The sequence below is a fragment of the Salvelinus namaycush genome, chromosome 31 (genome assembly GCF_016432855.1).
Source record: "Salvelinus namaycush isolate Seneca chromosome 31, SaNama_1.0, whole genome shotgun sequence".
Taxonomy (NCBI): Eukaryota; Metazoa; Chordata; class Actinopteri; order Salmoniformes; family Salmonidae; genus Salvelinus; species Salvelinus namaycush.
Window position 1 is genome coordinate 43,580,744 of NC_052337.1, and position 16,146 is coordinate 43,596,889.

Consider the following 16,146-nt stretch of genomic DNA (forward strand, 5'->3'; position numbering starts at 1 on the left):
TTTACTGGCATCATGAAGTTCCTCCTCTATATTTTGGCCTTCACATGAGTCTTTCTGTACAGATGTTCATTTTACATTGTTAATAGGAAAATAATCCATACAATTAGCTTCGGTTAGTGGAGATGGAGGAGACTGAAGGGAAAACATTCTTAACTTCTTCGGCAGAAAGCTTAAATTTTGTTAATCTAACTGCACTGTCCAATTTACAGTAGCTATTACAGTGAAAGAATACCATGCTATTGTTTGAGGAGAGTGCACAATCGTGAACATGAAAAGTTATTAATAAACAAATTAGGCACATTTGGGCAGTCTTGGTACAAAATTTTGAACAGAAATGCAGTGGTTCATTGGATCAGTCTAAAACTTTGCACATACACTGCCGCCATCTAGTGGCCAAAATCTAAATTGCAACTGGGTTGGAATAATACATTATGGCCTTTCTCTTGCATTTCAAAGATGATGGTACAAAACAAATACATAACTGTATTTTTTTCTTTTAATTATCTTTTACCAGATCAATTGTGTTATATTCTCCTACATCTCTTTCACATTTCCACAAACGTCAAAGTGTTTCCTTTCAAATGGTACCAAGAATATGCATATCATTGATATGCATCTATCGTCTTGATAGATGTGGAGAGTCAACACCTTTAGTTGCGCTACCTTTTTGGTTTGCTTCCTGTCTTTAAGTTTGATGTGGGTTAGAACTTCCGGCGCCGACAGAGATGGCCGCCTCGCTTCGCGTTCCTAGGAAACTATGCAGTATTTTGTTTTTTTACGTGTTATTTATTACATTGGTACCCCAGGTAATCTTAGGTTTTATTACATACAGTCGGGAGGAACTACTGGATATAAGAGCAACGTCAACTCACCATCATTACAACCAGGAATACGACTTTACCGAAGTGGATTCTGTGTTCTGCCCACCACCCGGGACAATGGATCGGATCCCAGCCGGCGAACCAATACAACGACGCCGTAAAAGGGGCAGACGAAGCGGTCTTCTGGTCAGGCTCCGGGGACGGGCACATCACGCACTGCTCCCGAGCATACTACTCGCCAATGTCCAGTCTCTTGACAACAAGGTTGATGAAATCCGAGCAAGGGTAGCATTCCAGAGAAACATCAGAGACTGTAACATTCTTTGCTTCACAGAAACATGGCTCACTCGAGACACGCTATCGGAGTCGGTACAGCCAGCTGGTTTCTTCACGCATCGTGCCGACAGAAACAAACATCTTTCTGGTAAGAAGAGGGTATGCCTTATGATTAACGAGACGTGGTGTGATCATAACAACATACAGGAACTCAAGTCCTTCTGTTTACCTGACTTAGAATTCCTCACAATCAAATGTCGACCGCATTATCTACCAAGAGAATTCTCTTCGATTATAATCACAGCCGCATATATATTCCCCTCAAGCAGACACATCGATGGCCCTGAACGAACTTTATTTGACTCTATGTAAACTGGAAACCACATATCCTGAGGCTGCATTCACTGTAGCTGGGGATTTTAACAAGGCTAATCTGAAAACAAGACTCCCTAAATTCTATCAGCATATCGATTGTGCTACCAGGGCTGGTAAAACCCTGGATCATTGTTATTCTAACTTCCGCGACGCGTATAAGGCCCTCCCCCGCTCTCCTTTCGGAAAAGCTGACCACGACTCCATTTTGTTGCTTTCAGCCTATAGACAGAAACTAAAACAGGAAGCTCCCTCTCTCAGGTCTGTTCAACGCTGGTCCGACCAATCTGATTCCACGCTTCAAGATTGCTTCAATCACGTGGATTGGGATATGTTCCGCATTGCGTCAAACAACAACATTGACGGCCTCCCGGGTGGCGCAGTGGTCTAGGGCACTGCATCGCAGCGCTAGCTGCGCCACCAGAGACTCTGGGTTCGTGCCCAGGCTCTGTCGCAGCCGGCCGCGACCGGGAGGTCCGTGGGACGATGCACAATTGGCCTAGCGTCGTCCGGGTTAGGGAGGGTTTGGCCGGTAGGGATATCCTTGTCTCATCGCGCACCAGCGACTCCTGTGGGGGGCCGGGCGCAGTGCGCGCTAACCAAGGGAGCCGGGTGCACGGTGTTTCCTCCGACACATTGGTGCGGCTGGCTTCCGGGTTGGAGGCGCGCTGTGTTAAGAAGCAGTGCGGCTTGGTTGGGTTGTGTTTCGGAGGACGCATGGCTTTCGACCTTCGTCTCTCCCGAGCCCGTACGGGAGTTGTAGCGATGAGACAAGATAGTAATTACTAGTAATTGGATACCACGAAAATTGGGGAGAAAAGGGGGTAAAAAAAGAAAAAAAAAAAAAAAAAAAGCCAACAACATTGACGAATATGCTGATTCAGTGAGCGAGTTCATTAGCAAGTGCATTGGCGATGTCGTACCCACAGCAACTATTAAAACATTCCCCAACCAGAAACCGTGGATTGATGGCAGCATTCGCGCGAAACTGAAAGCGCGAACCATTGCTTTTAACCAGGGGAAGGTGACTGGAAACATGACCGAATACAAACAGTGTAGCTATTCCCTCCGCAAGGTAATCAAACAAGCTAAGCGTCAGTATAGAGACAAAGTAGAGTTGCAATTCAACGGCTCAGACACAAGAGGTATGTGGCAGGGTCTACAGTCAATCACGGATTACAAAAATAAATGTCTTGCTCCCAGACAGACTAAACAACTTCTTTGCTCGCTTTGAGGACAATACAGTGCCACTGGCACGGCCCGCTACCAAAACCTGCGGACTCTTCTTCACTACAGCCGACGTGAGTAAAACATTTGAACGTGTTAACCCTCGCAAGGCTGCAGGCCCAGACGGCATCCCCAGCCGCATCCTCAGAGAATGCGCAGACCAGCTGTCTGGTGTGTTTACGGACATTATCAATCAATCCTTATCCCAGTCTGCTGTTCCCACATGCTTCAAGATGGCCTCCAGTGTTCCTGTTCCCAAGAAAGCTAAGGTAACTGAGCTAAACGACTACCGCCCCGTAGCACTCACTTCCGTCATCATGAAGTGCTTTGAGAGACTTGTCAAGGACCATATCACCTCCACCCTAGACCCACTCCAATTTGCTTACCGCCCCAATAGGTCCACAGACGACGCAATCGCAACCACACTGCACACTGCCCTAACCCATCTGGACAAGAGGAATACCTATGTGAGAATGCTGTTCATCGACTACAGCTCAGCATTTAACACCATAGTACCCTCCAAACTCGACATCAAGCTCGAGACCCTGGGTCTCGACCCCGCCCTGTGCAACTAGGTCCTGGACTCCTTGACGGGCTGCCCCCAGGTGGTGAGGGTAGGTAACAACATCCACACCCCGCTGATCCTCAACACTGGGGCCCCACAAGGGTGCGTTCTGAGCCCTCTCCTGTACTCCTTGTTCACCCACGACTGCGTAGCCATGCACGCCTCCAACTCAATCATCAAGTTTGCAGACGACACTACAGTGGTAGGCTTGATTACCAACAACGACGAGACGGTCTTCAGGGAGGAGGTGAGGGCCCTCGGAGTGTGGTGTCAGGAAAATAACCTCACACTCAACGTCAACAAAACAAAGGAGATGATCGTGGACTTCAGGAAACAGCAGAGGGAGCACCCCCCTATCCACATCGACGGGACAGTAGTGGAGAGGGTAGAAGGTTTTAAGTTCCTCGGCATACACATCACGGACAAACTGAAGTGGTCCACCCACACAGACAACATGGTGAAGAAGGCGCAGCAGCGCCTCTTCAACCTCAGGAGGCTGAAGAAATTCGGCTTGTCACCAAAAGTACTCACAAACTTTTACAGATGCACAATCGAGAGCATCCTGTCAGGCTGTATCACCGCCTGGTACGGCAACTGCTCCGCCCACAACCGTTAGGCTCTCCAGAGGGTAGTGAGGTCTGCACAACGCATCACCGGGGGCAAACTACCTGCCCTCCAGGACACCTACACCACCCGATATCACAGGAAGGCCATAAAGATCATCAAGGACAACAACCACCCGAGCCACTGCCTGTTCACCCCACTATCATCCAGAAGGCGAGGTCAGTACAGGTGCATCAAAGCAGGGACCAAGAGACTGAAAAACAGCTTCTATCTCAAGGCCAACAGACTGTTAAACAGCCACCACTAACATTGAGTGGCTGCTGCCATACATGTAAAAAATTTATCACTAGCCACTTAATATAATGTTTACATACCCTACATTACTCATCTCATATGTATATACTGTACTCGATACCATCTACTGCATCTTGCCAATACCGTTCTGTACCATCACTCATTCATATATCTTTATGTACATATTCTTCATCCCTTTACACTTGTTTGTATAAGGTAGCTGTTGTGAAATTGTTAGGTTAGATTACTCGTTGGTTATTACTGCATTGTCGGAACTAGAAGCACAAGCATTTCGCTACACTCGCATTAACATCTGCTAACCATGTGTATGTGACAAATAAAATGTGATTTGATTTGATCATTGCTTCAGGGCCTGAGCTACAGGCAGTTAGATTTGGGTATGTCATTTTAGGCGAAAATTGAAAAAAAGGGATGGATCCTTAAGAAGATCCTTAAAGTACTTTACTTCCTCTTTCAAATTATCATTCAGGGAATCATGAGTGACTCAATCATTTGTAACAGGTTTCAGTGAAAAGTTATTGGTAGCATTTCTATGTTGAAGATTGAAAAATTATTTTTCCTCATTTTTCCCCATATTCCATCCAGTTAGCTTTATTTTTATAATATATCACACTGGATCTTTCTTGAATAAGTTCCTCCATTTCTTTTTGTTTTTCCTCTAACTTACTCTGAGCCTCTATGGTACAGTTTTTATTGCTATCTATCTGTACTGTTAGTCCTTCAATTTTCTTTGTTAATATGGACTCTTTGACCTAAATTGCTTTTGTTTTATAGATGAGTACTGAATGAGTACTAAAGGCACATTTTAAAGTGTCCCATACAAAAATGGGTTCTGCTGTACTTGTGTTATGTAGGAAAAAGTAAGTTATAAATTCTTCTGTCCTAGTTAAAAACAAGTTATCGTCCAGTAGGCTTCGATTAAATTTCCAATATCCTCGCCCACATGGAAATTCTGTAAGAGTAATATATATGCCAATTATGTGATGGTCCGACCGCATTCTGTCCCCTCTCATCACTTTTTTAAACTTTTGGTGTCAGAGAGAATGGTATAAGAAAGTAGTCAAGACGACTAGCTTGATTAAGCCTCCTCCATGTATATCTCACTAGGTCAGGGTATTTAAGCCTCCATATATCCACTAATTCCAATATATCCATGACATTCATGATTTCCTAGAGTGCCTGAGGGTGATAGTTTGTAGTGTGATTTCCTTTACGGTCCATAGAGGTATTTAAAACCGTATTAAAATCTCCCAATCACTTGTTAGCTTATTACAGTATTATAGACACTATGTCCTCGGATTTCCTATGATTGTCCACGTAGAAGAACCCCCTCAAATTCTAACGACTCTTGTGTAGATTGTGAGCATCATAGAGCAAAAGATGTTACACATCGTGAGAGTCTCAGCTTCCATATATAGCTTTTAATAGTTTGTAGTCAAACCATTCAGACTCAACAGACATTTTTGTAAAAAGACCCGGCCCCGGGCCTCTTTGGGATCCACCCTTGTCTCACAAATGCCGCTCTAGCTCAGCCCCCGTTAATCACACAGACTAATGGATACAGAAGAAATAGATGAATCCAATGGTACAACCCAGAAGTCTGTAGCCCAAACACACAACGTTTAATTAAAAGCGGTTAGAAGTTGAAAACCTGCCGACGTTACGGTGGGATTCATTGGGTTAAAGCGCATTGACCCAAAACTAGCTGGTCAGCACAACCAAGTCAGTACCATATAAATTGAATGATATAGCTAGAATAGAGTGATTTTATGTGTATGGTCAGTACTCCCAGAGGCACACACAGACATATTACCCAAAGATATTTGTCATATTTTGTAGTACAATACTCTTTTTATGATATTTTTTTTTAACACTACCCTCTGTCCTTTCTGTATGAGACTTTTATTCTGTTGTCTTTTAAATTCTCTTTTCTGTTACTTTCCAATTCTTAGCACAGATCTATTGATTTCATTTGAGGACTTGACCTGTAAATTAGATTTGTCATATTAGAGTCCATCCGGTAGGTATGTGCTGTTTGTAGACAGCTTGCTAGATTGACTTTATCAGATCCGTCGGGCCAAACAAGATAAAGGGCCTTTGTCAAAGACAGGTTCTTGCTCTCTCTCATTGGACCTCAGACACACTGTAGCTGGACAGGAGAAGAGGTTACGTTGGTTGGAAGGTCAGTGAGTGCAGTCTCAGATTGGTGTGTCAGTCAGTGCTAAGGTTGGTTGGTTAAGTTGTTACTTTAGCTGTTACCTCAGTTGTTATGATGTGATAGCTGGACTACCACCGTTGCCATTATAAACTCAGCAAAAAAATAAACGGCCCTTTTTCAGGACCCTGTCTTTCAAAAATAATTCGTAAAAATCCAAAGAACTTCACAGATCTTCATTGTAAAGGGTTTAAACACTGTTTCCCATGCTTGTTTAATGAACCATAAACAATTAATGAACATGCACCTGTGGAACGGTCGTTAAGACACTAACAGCTTACAGACGATAGGCAATTAAGGTCACAGTTATGAAAACTTAGGTCACTAAAGAGGCCTTTCTACGGACTCTGAAAAACACCAAAAGAAAAATGCCCAGGGTCCCTGCTCATCTGCGTGAACGTGCCTTAGGAATGCTGCAAGGAGGCACGAGGACAGCAGATGTGGCCAGGGCAATAAATTGCACGCCTAAGACGGCGCTACAGGGAGATATGACGGACAGCTGATCGTCCTCGCAGTGGCAGACCACGTGTAACAACACCTGCACAGGATCGGTACATCCGAACATCACACCTGTGGGACAGGTACAGGATGGCAACAACAACTGCCCGAGTTACACCAGGAACGCACAATCCCTCCATCAGTGGTCAGACTGTCTGCAATAGGCTGAGAGAGGCTGGACTGAGGGCTTGTAGGCCTGTTGTAAGGCAGGTCCTCACCAGACATCACCGGCAACAATGTCGCCTATGGGCACAAACCCACCGTCGCTGGACCAGTCAGGACTGGCAAAAAGTGCTCTTCACTGACAAGTCGCGGTTTTGTCTCACCAGGGGTGATTGTAAGATTCACGTTTATCGTTGAAGGAATGAGTGTTAATGAGTGTACAGAGGCTTGTACTCTGGAGCGGGATCGATTTGGAGGTAGAGGGTCCGTCATGGTCTGGGGCGGTGTGTCACAGCATGATCGGACTGAGCTTGTTGTCATTGCAGGCAATCTCAACCCTGTGCGTTACAGGTAAGACATCCTCCTCCCTCATGTGGTACCCGTCCTGCAGGCTCATCCTGACATGAGCCTCCAGCATGACAATGCCACCAGCCGTACTGCTCGTTCTGTGCATGATTTCCTGCAAGACAGGAATATCAGTGTTCTGCCATGGCCAGCGACGAGCCCGGATCTCAATCCCATAGAGCACGCCTGGGACCTGTTGGATTGGAGGGTGAGGGCTAGGGCCAATCCCCCCAGAAATGTCCAGGAACGTGCAGGTGCCTTGGTGGAAGAGTGGGGTAACATCCCACAGCAAGAACTGGCAAATCTGGTGCAGTCCATGAGGAGGAGATGCACTGCAGTACTTAATGCAGCTGATACACCAGATATTGACTGTTACTTCTGATTTTGACCCCCCCGAGCTGAGTTTAGAATCTTCTGAATGGCCCGGCAAAAGGTCACTGCCAAAGAGGCTCTCAGTTTTGGTTAAAATACTTGTCAGCGCTTCTGTTTTCATTTCTCTGTATTGACCTCTATGTAAGGTTCAGTGTTCAGGGGTCATCCATCCCTGACTGCCCAGTGGACCCTGACTTAGTCCTCGTCACACTCATATAATATGTTATGTCATACAGGTTACGACCTTTCTCCCACACAGCTCCCTCTCATCCTCTCTGTTAAGAACACAGAGATGCTGCTCCATCTCTTCATCCATCTATCCTCAAACCTCTCTCTCTTGCTCTCTCTCGCTCTCCATCCCTCAGTTCCATCTGGCTCTCCATCCATCTCTCCTGAAACCTCTTTCTCTCCATCTCTTTTCCCCGGGCGCCAAAGACGTGGATGTCGATTATGGCAGCACCTCTCTGATTCAGAGGGGTTGGGTTAAATGCGGAAGACTCATTTCAGTTGAATGCATTCAGTTGTACAACTGACTAGGTATCCCCCTTTCCCTTTCCTATCTCTTTTTATGAACCGGTCGCTCTACTCTCATCTCTGCATCTCTCCTCAAAACCTTTCCACCCATCCTCTCCCTCTCCTTTTTATTTTATCTTCCCATCTCTCCCTTTCCTCTCTATCACTCCTCTCAATCGCTCTACGCTCTGTCTTTCCACTTATACCTCTTTGCCCTCCATCTCACTCTATTCATCTCCCTTCCATCTCCCCATCTCTCCCTCCCTCCCTTTCATCCTTCTCTCTATCTGTCCCTCCACGACTCATTCTCCTGTTTCTTTATCTCCTCTATCTGTGTTTCAAGCAGTGAGACAAAGTCTAGATTATGTATAGGAAGGATAATTCAATGAGCGTTACTGGGGATGACACAGAGTTAATCCACTTAATGAACACAATGCACTCTCTCTCTCTTGCTCTACCTCGCTATCTATCTCTTCACCCTTTCTTTCTCTCTATCTCTTTTTCCATTCTCTCTCTCTCTCTCTCTCTCTCTCTCTCTCTCTCTCTCTCTCTCTCTCTCTCTCTCTCGCTCTCTTCTCTCACTGAATTACCCCCCCCCCCCCTCTTTCATTCTTTCTTTTCTGTAGGCCGTTGATGGAGAGGATTTCGAATGACAGCCGGGACAGTGGTCATCACAGGCGGTATTTTAGCTACAGTTATCTTACTATGCATCATCGCAGTACTGTGTTACTGTAGGCTGCAGGTAAGCCCCTCCTACAACCCTCTGGTCCTCTCTTCATTGTGGTCAGGCCATGTACTGTCACTGAACTGTTACCGTCACAATAAGCATCAAGTCACTCCATACCTCTGATCAAGACCTCTGACTGGGTGCTTAATAATCTGCTTCAGTAAAACTGAAAGCCAAAAACAAAAAGGCATGGCACACCATGTAATTCAATCTAAATTGAAAAGCCTTTATTTAGTTTCCTTTAGCACTGACGCACTTCAGCAAACATGTCTTCATCAAGGCGTGCCCCTCTGGACTGTTCCCCTCTTCTCCGAGGTCAGACTATGCGGTACAGGGAGCTCCACATCACAATCACCGCACACTCCGTAAGCAGTTAGACATCACAACATCACACACCCTTTGTATATTCAAGCTGCACATACTGACTTGGATATGTCCCCCCTCGCACAGCTTGCTGGGTGACTGTTTCTCAGAGCATTCAGAACTCTCTCACTAGACTACATGTTTTGATGCAGAAAGGGTTCTTTGGTTCTGGAATATCTGATGTTTTGTGATCATCAAACCTTCAGTGTGCAGATAGAACTGGGTAGGGGAGAGTGGGGTAACTTGAGACAAGATGTACAATGTAGTGTACAAAGGCTGTGTGGAGAACTGGGTAGGGGAGAGTGGGGTAACTTGAGACAAGATGTACAATGTAGTGTACAAAGGCTGTGTGGAGAACTGGGTAGGGGAGAGTGGGGTAACTTGAGACAAGATGTACAATGTAGTGTACAAAGGCTGTGTGGAGAACTGGGTAGGGGAGAGTGGGGTAACTTGAGACAAGATGTACAATGTAGTGTACAAAGGCTGTGTGGAGAACTGAGTAGGGGAGAGTGGGGTAACTTGAGACAATATGTACAATGTAGTGTACAAAGGCTGTGTGGAGAACTGAGTAGGGGAGCGTGGGGTAAATTTGGCCACTTTTTACATTATAAGGTATAAAGACTTAGTGTGTTTAACTGGGTAGGGGAGAGTGGGGTATGTTTGGAACCTTATTTAAATTATAGTGTAAAACCTGGTAGGGGAGAGTGGGGGGTGTTGAGACATTTTTACAATGCATTACCATAAGACAGTAAGTGGGTCAGAAAGAGACGACATTTAATTAACGAACCATCCATTCCTATTCCATTCAGCTAAAAGATAGACATCCAGCTCCTTTTCTCAGAGTCATGTTAATGTAATTGTATAAATACTCGGTTAATCTCCCATCTCTCGCTCATGCATGCTTATGCTCTTTTCCAGACTCCCTCTCGGTGTAATGTTGCGTAACAGCTCACTGTAATGTTTGGTAACAGATTACCAAACTGCAATGTGTGCCACATGAGACAGCTTCATAAAGGCAGCATAGATTTAAAACAGGCCTGCCATCTCATTCAAGTACTGTAGCTGTCCATTTGAATGGATTTCTCTTTGTGTCATCTCCTGAATGTTTTGCTGTCACCTGCACTTTGAATACCAAGTATTGTTTCTCTTCATGTTGGTAATGGACTTTCCAAAAGAGACTTTTAAGTCTTAAAGTATTTGACACTCTTGTTTGACCCAGGTTGGTCACAGATCAAATAGACCTAAGACTTTTTTTTATTCTTAGTGATAGACATGCTGTGATTGTTAATGTCCTTATCTCCTCAGTCTCCCCTCTTTGACTCTCTCTGACCTTATTATTGCTGTACGAAGGAGAAGATTTCTTATTCTCAAGGATGTGCAGTGAATATTGATGTTCTCCTCGTTTCTTGTCTCCCGGACAGTATTATTGCTGTAAGAAGGAGGAGTCTGAGTCGGAGGAGGAGGAGCCCGACTTCGCTGTGACGTCCCGCCTCCCGCCTGTACACTCCAACCACAACATCGTGGCGGCGTCGGCCGCCGCCTCCAACCCCAACGGCCCCGCCCTCTTCACACCGCCGTTGGCGCGTAAACTGACGCGCTCGCAGACATTCTGCCCGTCGTGCACGCACCATGAGCTGCCCTTCTACCTGCAGCACCCGGACGGACTGCGGAACGGCGGCGACCGCATCAGCTACCGCAGTGTCCAGCAACACGACCTGGACCTGCCCTTAGAAATGCCCAGCTACCACAAACTCAACCTGACCCGGTCGGTCACTATGAAGGACATGTTCAACCGCAGCTGCAGCATCAGCACTGACGTTTAGTGGCATTAGCGCCATCCGGTGGCATTGAGGACTCGTGGAAATGGATGGATAATACAATGGGGACAGACAGTGGGACTGTGATTCTCCCATGAACCTTGGTCTTACACTCAGTTATAACCACACATTAACTGGTGAAAAGATATATCTGCGAGTTTGTCCTCTCCTCATTCTGCTTGGTCTGTGGTACAGTAGGAGGTTGACCCTGAAATACCATAGAGTTTCTCCACTGTCTGGACTCATACTGTTGGATTACCCTAAACCTAAACCACCTTCTGGTTGAAATCCACCAAATCAACTCTACCTTTAAATAACAAAAAAATAGACTTTGCGTAGTTGCTGCTAAAGAAACCAAGAAACCATGGTGATAAGGAGGAGGGTTATGGAGGCTACTCGCACTAGTGTGTCTCTCCGCCAATCTCCAGCCTGATCACCAGAAAGGGGCCAGAGCAGATCACATCCCAAGTTATGGATTATTCATCCATCGCATCATGGTTTGGAAATGGAGGAAGAGGGGGGGAACAACATGTCAAAGACCGTAAAAATGTTGGAGATAAAAGGCTTGTGTTGGAAAGTAGGGGGTGGAGTCCTCTGCTCTGTTTTCTACATGCAGTGTTTTGGGGGGGGCCAACCAGTGGGGATGGCTTAATCTTTTCTTGTACACAAAGCAGGAGATTGGGATTCTGTTCTTAATCTCAATGTGGATTAAGTTAGGATGAGAGGTGTGTGTTTTACATACCAAGGAAGTGATATATGGAGATAATCCTAGCCAGCGCTGTACACAACACGTTATCCTACTTTTTTGAGACTCTAATTGGGTTGCAATAACATTAAAAGGACATTAAAGGGGGGGGGGGGGGGGGGGGGCGTTTAAGTTAAGTTATTTATTAATGTGATTTACCAAACAGAATGTGCCCAGGGTTGGCTTAACCCGTTGGGATAAACAAGCTAAGTGGGTTTTGAAAATAGTTGTCCTTTTTTAAAGTTTTACTTCAGTCGTTATCATTACTGAATATTGTGAAACAGCATCTATACTATTTATGTCTGATGAGTGCGGAGAAACCATACAGACGAGAAAAAAAATGATATTTTATACACTTTACTATGTCATTTATGGTTATCTTGTTCACTGGAGTTTCAAATCGTGGTATTTTCACCGGATTCCTTGTGTTGTCTAAAACCTGAGATCCATAGGCTAATAAATCTTAACAACATTTTGTGGTTTATCTTCATTCGATTGGATTGGACTTGGTTTAGCTCCCTCTCCACTCGCCTTGTTGGACTAGGAGGATGAACTCTGCACTCGATTTAGAGGCCTGGGAGAGTATGATCGTTCTCTCTGAGCTCTGCGAGCAGGACTGAAGGAAGCGCTGTGCTCTGTGCGCAGTATAGTCAGGATGGGGATGGAGAGGCTGCGGTTGTGTTTTCATGCCCACAGGCCACTCTTTCTATCAGATTATTTACTGCAGAGATTAAATCAGAGTGAATGTGGGGTGGGGGCTGGAATCTGATTGGCTCCCTCATGTTATTGTCCTCTCCATCTATACATTCAGTGGTATTGGATGCTTTGCCTCTTTTTCTTCTTCTTCCTTTTACCACCACCAGTTGACTAGCGAACACGGTTGTTGTTTTTGTTTGTTTATCCCAGCAAATTAAACAATTTGTCCGAACGGTATGGGCCTTTTTATTTAGTCGATCTATTCTTGCATCATGTGCATTCATGCTAACAAACACACAGGCACGCATACAGTGCATTTCGGAAAGTATTCAGACCCCTTCACTTTTCCCATATTTTGTTACGTTACAGCCTTATTCTAAAAGGGCTTAAATGTTATTTTTACACAAAAATCTACACAAAATACCCCATAATGATGAAGCGAAAACAGGTTTTGAGACATTTTTGCAAATATATAATTTTCTCTTGAACAGAAATACCTTATTTACATAAGTATTCAGATCCTTTGCTATGAGACTCGAAATAGAGCTCGGGTGCTTCCTGTTTCTATTGATCATCCTTGAGATGTTTCTACAACTTGATTGGAGTCCACCTGTGGTAAATTCAATTGATTGGAAAGGCACACACCTGTCTATATAAGGTCCCACAGTTGACAGTGCATGTCAGAACAAAAAACAAGTCATGAGGTCGAAATAATTGTCTGTAGAGCTCCGGGACAGGATTGTGTCGAAGCACAGATCTGGGAAAGGGTACCAAAAAATGGCTGCAGCATTGAAGGTCCCCAAGAACACAGTGGCCTCCATAATTCTTAAATGGAAGAAGTTTGGAACCACCAAGACTCTTCCTAGAGCTGGCCCCCAGGCCAAACTGACCAATCGGTAGAGAAGGGCCTTGGTCAGGGAGGTGGCCTACAACCCAATGGTCACGCTGACAGAGCTCCAGAGTTCCTCTGTGTAGATGGGAGAACCTTCAAGAAGGACATCTATCTCAGCAGCACTTCACCAATCAGGCCTTTATGGTAGAGTGGCCAGACAGAAGCCACTCCTCAGTAAAAGGCACATGACAGCCCGCTTGGAGTTTGTCTAAAGGCACCGAAAGGACTCAGACCAGGAGAAACAAGATTCTCTGGTCTGATGAAACCAAGATTGAACTCTTTGGCCTGAATGCCAAGCGTCACGTCTGGAGGAAACCTGGCACCATCCCTACGGTGAAAAAGGGTGGTGGCTGGAGGATGTTTTTCAGCAGCAGGGACTGGGAGAATCATCAGGATCGAGGGAAAGATGAACGGAGCAAAGTACAGAGAGATCCTTGATGAAAACTTTCTCCAGAGCTCTGAATGTCCTTGAGTGACCCGGCCACAGCCCAGACTTGATCCCGATCTAACATCTCTGGAGAGAACTGAAAATAGCTGTGCAGCGGCGCTCCCAATCCAATCTGACAGAGCTTGAGAGGATCTGCAGAGAGGAATGGGAGAAACACCCCAAATACAGGTGTGCCAAGCTTGTAGCGTCATACCCCAAAATACTTGAGGCTGTAATCGCTGCCAGAGGTGCTTCAACAATGCAGTAGGTAAAGGGTCTGAATACTTATGTAAATGTGATGTTTCCGTTTTTGTTTGTAATAAATTTGCAAAAATTTCTAAAAACCTGTTTTTGTCATTATGTGGTATTGAGTGTAGATTGATGAGGGAAAAAACGATTTAATCAATTTTAGAATAATGTAACAAAGTGTGGAAAAAGTCGAGGGGTCTGAATACTTTCCGAATGCACTGTACATACATAAATGTATGCATACATATTATCTTTCAATATTTTCTCTTCCTTTTAAAAACTGAGCCCCACAGGAAATGTAGTGTCATAAGGAATTGTATGAGAGACCGATATTAAAGATGGAATCAGCGCCACTAGCCGCCCCACCACCGTTGTTATTGTTTTTGTTGCAGAGTTGAGGAGCTTCGCGCAGCATGCTAAGAAAATTGCAGTACATATTGTGCTCTTCTATCACACGTGCAATGATATCTGAGGGGGGGGGAAACTGTTTGTTTACAGTAACTTCTTTGTTGTTGTAATATCGCAAAAGGACGTGGTTGTTTCACCATTAACGATTCCAGGTTTAAGTACATGATTATATTACATTTATTTAAACTTTTATTATAATTTTTTTTACAGTATTGGTGTTCTTTGCTGAACTACATTATTGCATTTTATGATACACTTTCGTTGTTTCCAGCTCTCTATGGTAAAACATGTTTCTGTCATTGTTTCAACTGTATGACTAAAGAACACATGGTTACTAATAAAAGTTTGTGAAAATCTCTATTTTATGTACATCTATACTACTGTAGTTGTTACAACGAAAGCAAATAACATTTTCTTACAATTTTTTATTTTATTTTATTTTTTAACCTTTTTTAACCTTTATTTAACTAGGCAAGCCAGTTAATAAGAACCCATTTTTATTTCCAATGACGGCAATTTACTATGGACACGGCTAAGGACCTCCCCCTAAAGACCTCCCCAAATCTTATTTACTCAGAGTTATACAACATCACATATTCATCAGCCTCAATTATAACGTCCATTGAGTTATGAAATATGGAGTAAACAGTCACTGTAAGTGACATCAAATATGACAGACGTTGGATGGATATATAAATGCATATAAAACAAGTCACTTTCTAACATAGTTGAAGACCAGTGACGGGAAACATGGCCTCTGTAACGACCACAGCTATAAAGTCTCTTTCCAGTGCTACGGTCACACCTCCTTGAGATGATAGTGATGAAAATAAAATGTTTTTTTTCTGGAAATGACACTGACATGAGAATGAATCCGAGACGTATTTTGCTGATAAAGCATTGAGTCGGGATAGTGTGGGGTGTTTCACACAGTAAAACGGATGATGCGATTTCAGAAGAATCAATGCTGGTTCATGTAAGAATTAAATAGACCTGCCACAATGGACAGACAGGACACCAATTATGTCATTATCTCCTTTTGGTCTTTTTGTTACATAGAGGTAAAAAAAAGTACCTTATAATGCATCCACATTGTTCTGCTATGACCAATAATTTGCCATATTCAAATGACTGTAATCAGATTTTGTCACTGAGACTGTTATAAAGACATTATTCACTGTAACTTAAAGCTAGAATCTTTGGTTGTAGATGAACCCTCTACTGCACACATTTGTGACCGACCGCCTTGATTCAGGCTTATGTAGCAACATTTGAAATTGTGTTTTTTACATTGGATAAAAGCAGACACAGAGTTATAAAATGGTATATCATTTGAGGAACAATGGGAAAGTAATTCTGCTTTGAAAGTTGATAAACTTGTAACGTCACTTTTGAGAAAATGGCCTTTGAATATTTTTGGTACCTACTGGAGAGCTCTTCTTTGTCTACACCCATTCAGCATTGTTCACACCCTCTTAAACTTTAGCCTCCACCCAAACTCTGACCATTTTATTCGTCCTAGCAGAGCTGGTTAGGCTGTTTTCATGTTATCCAGAGTGCTGGTGACTGTAACTGTG

At 44.2% G+C, this 16,146-nt stretch overlaps 1 protein-coding gene across 1 annotated transcript; it reads left to right on the top strand.

Annotated features, from left to right (window-relative positions):
• Positions 1-8,894: 8,894 nt before the first annotated feature.
• fam163ba (family with sequence similarity 163 member B, genome duplicate a) lies at positions 8,895-11,158 on the top strand. The gene is made up of 2 exons (XM_038970179.1): positions 8,895-8,987; positions 10,757-11,158. The coding sequence occupies exons 1-2, from the start codon at positions 8,895-8,897 to the stop codon at positions 11,156-11,158; spliced, it is 495 nt and encodes a 164-aa protein (XP_038826107.1).
• Positions 11,159-16,146: the final 4,988 nt, after the last annotated feature.

Bases quoted from the DNA above. Each gene is read 5' to 3' on its own strand.
- fam163ba (XM_038970179.1), top strand. From the start codon at position 8,895: ATGACAGCCGGGACAGTGGTCATCACAGGCGGTATTTTAGCTACAGTT. The intron at 8,988-10,756 runs GTAAGCCCCTCC...TCTCCCGGACAG, and splicing joins TGTGTTACTGTAGGCTGCAG to TATTATTGCTGTAAGAAGGA.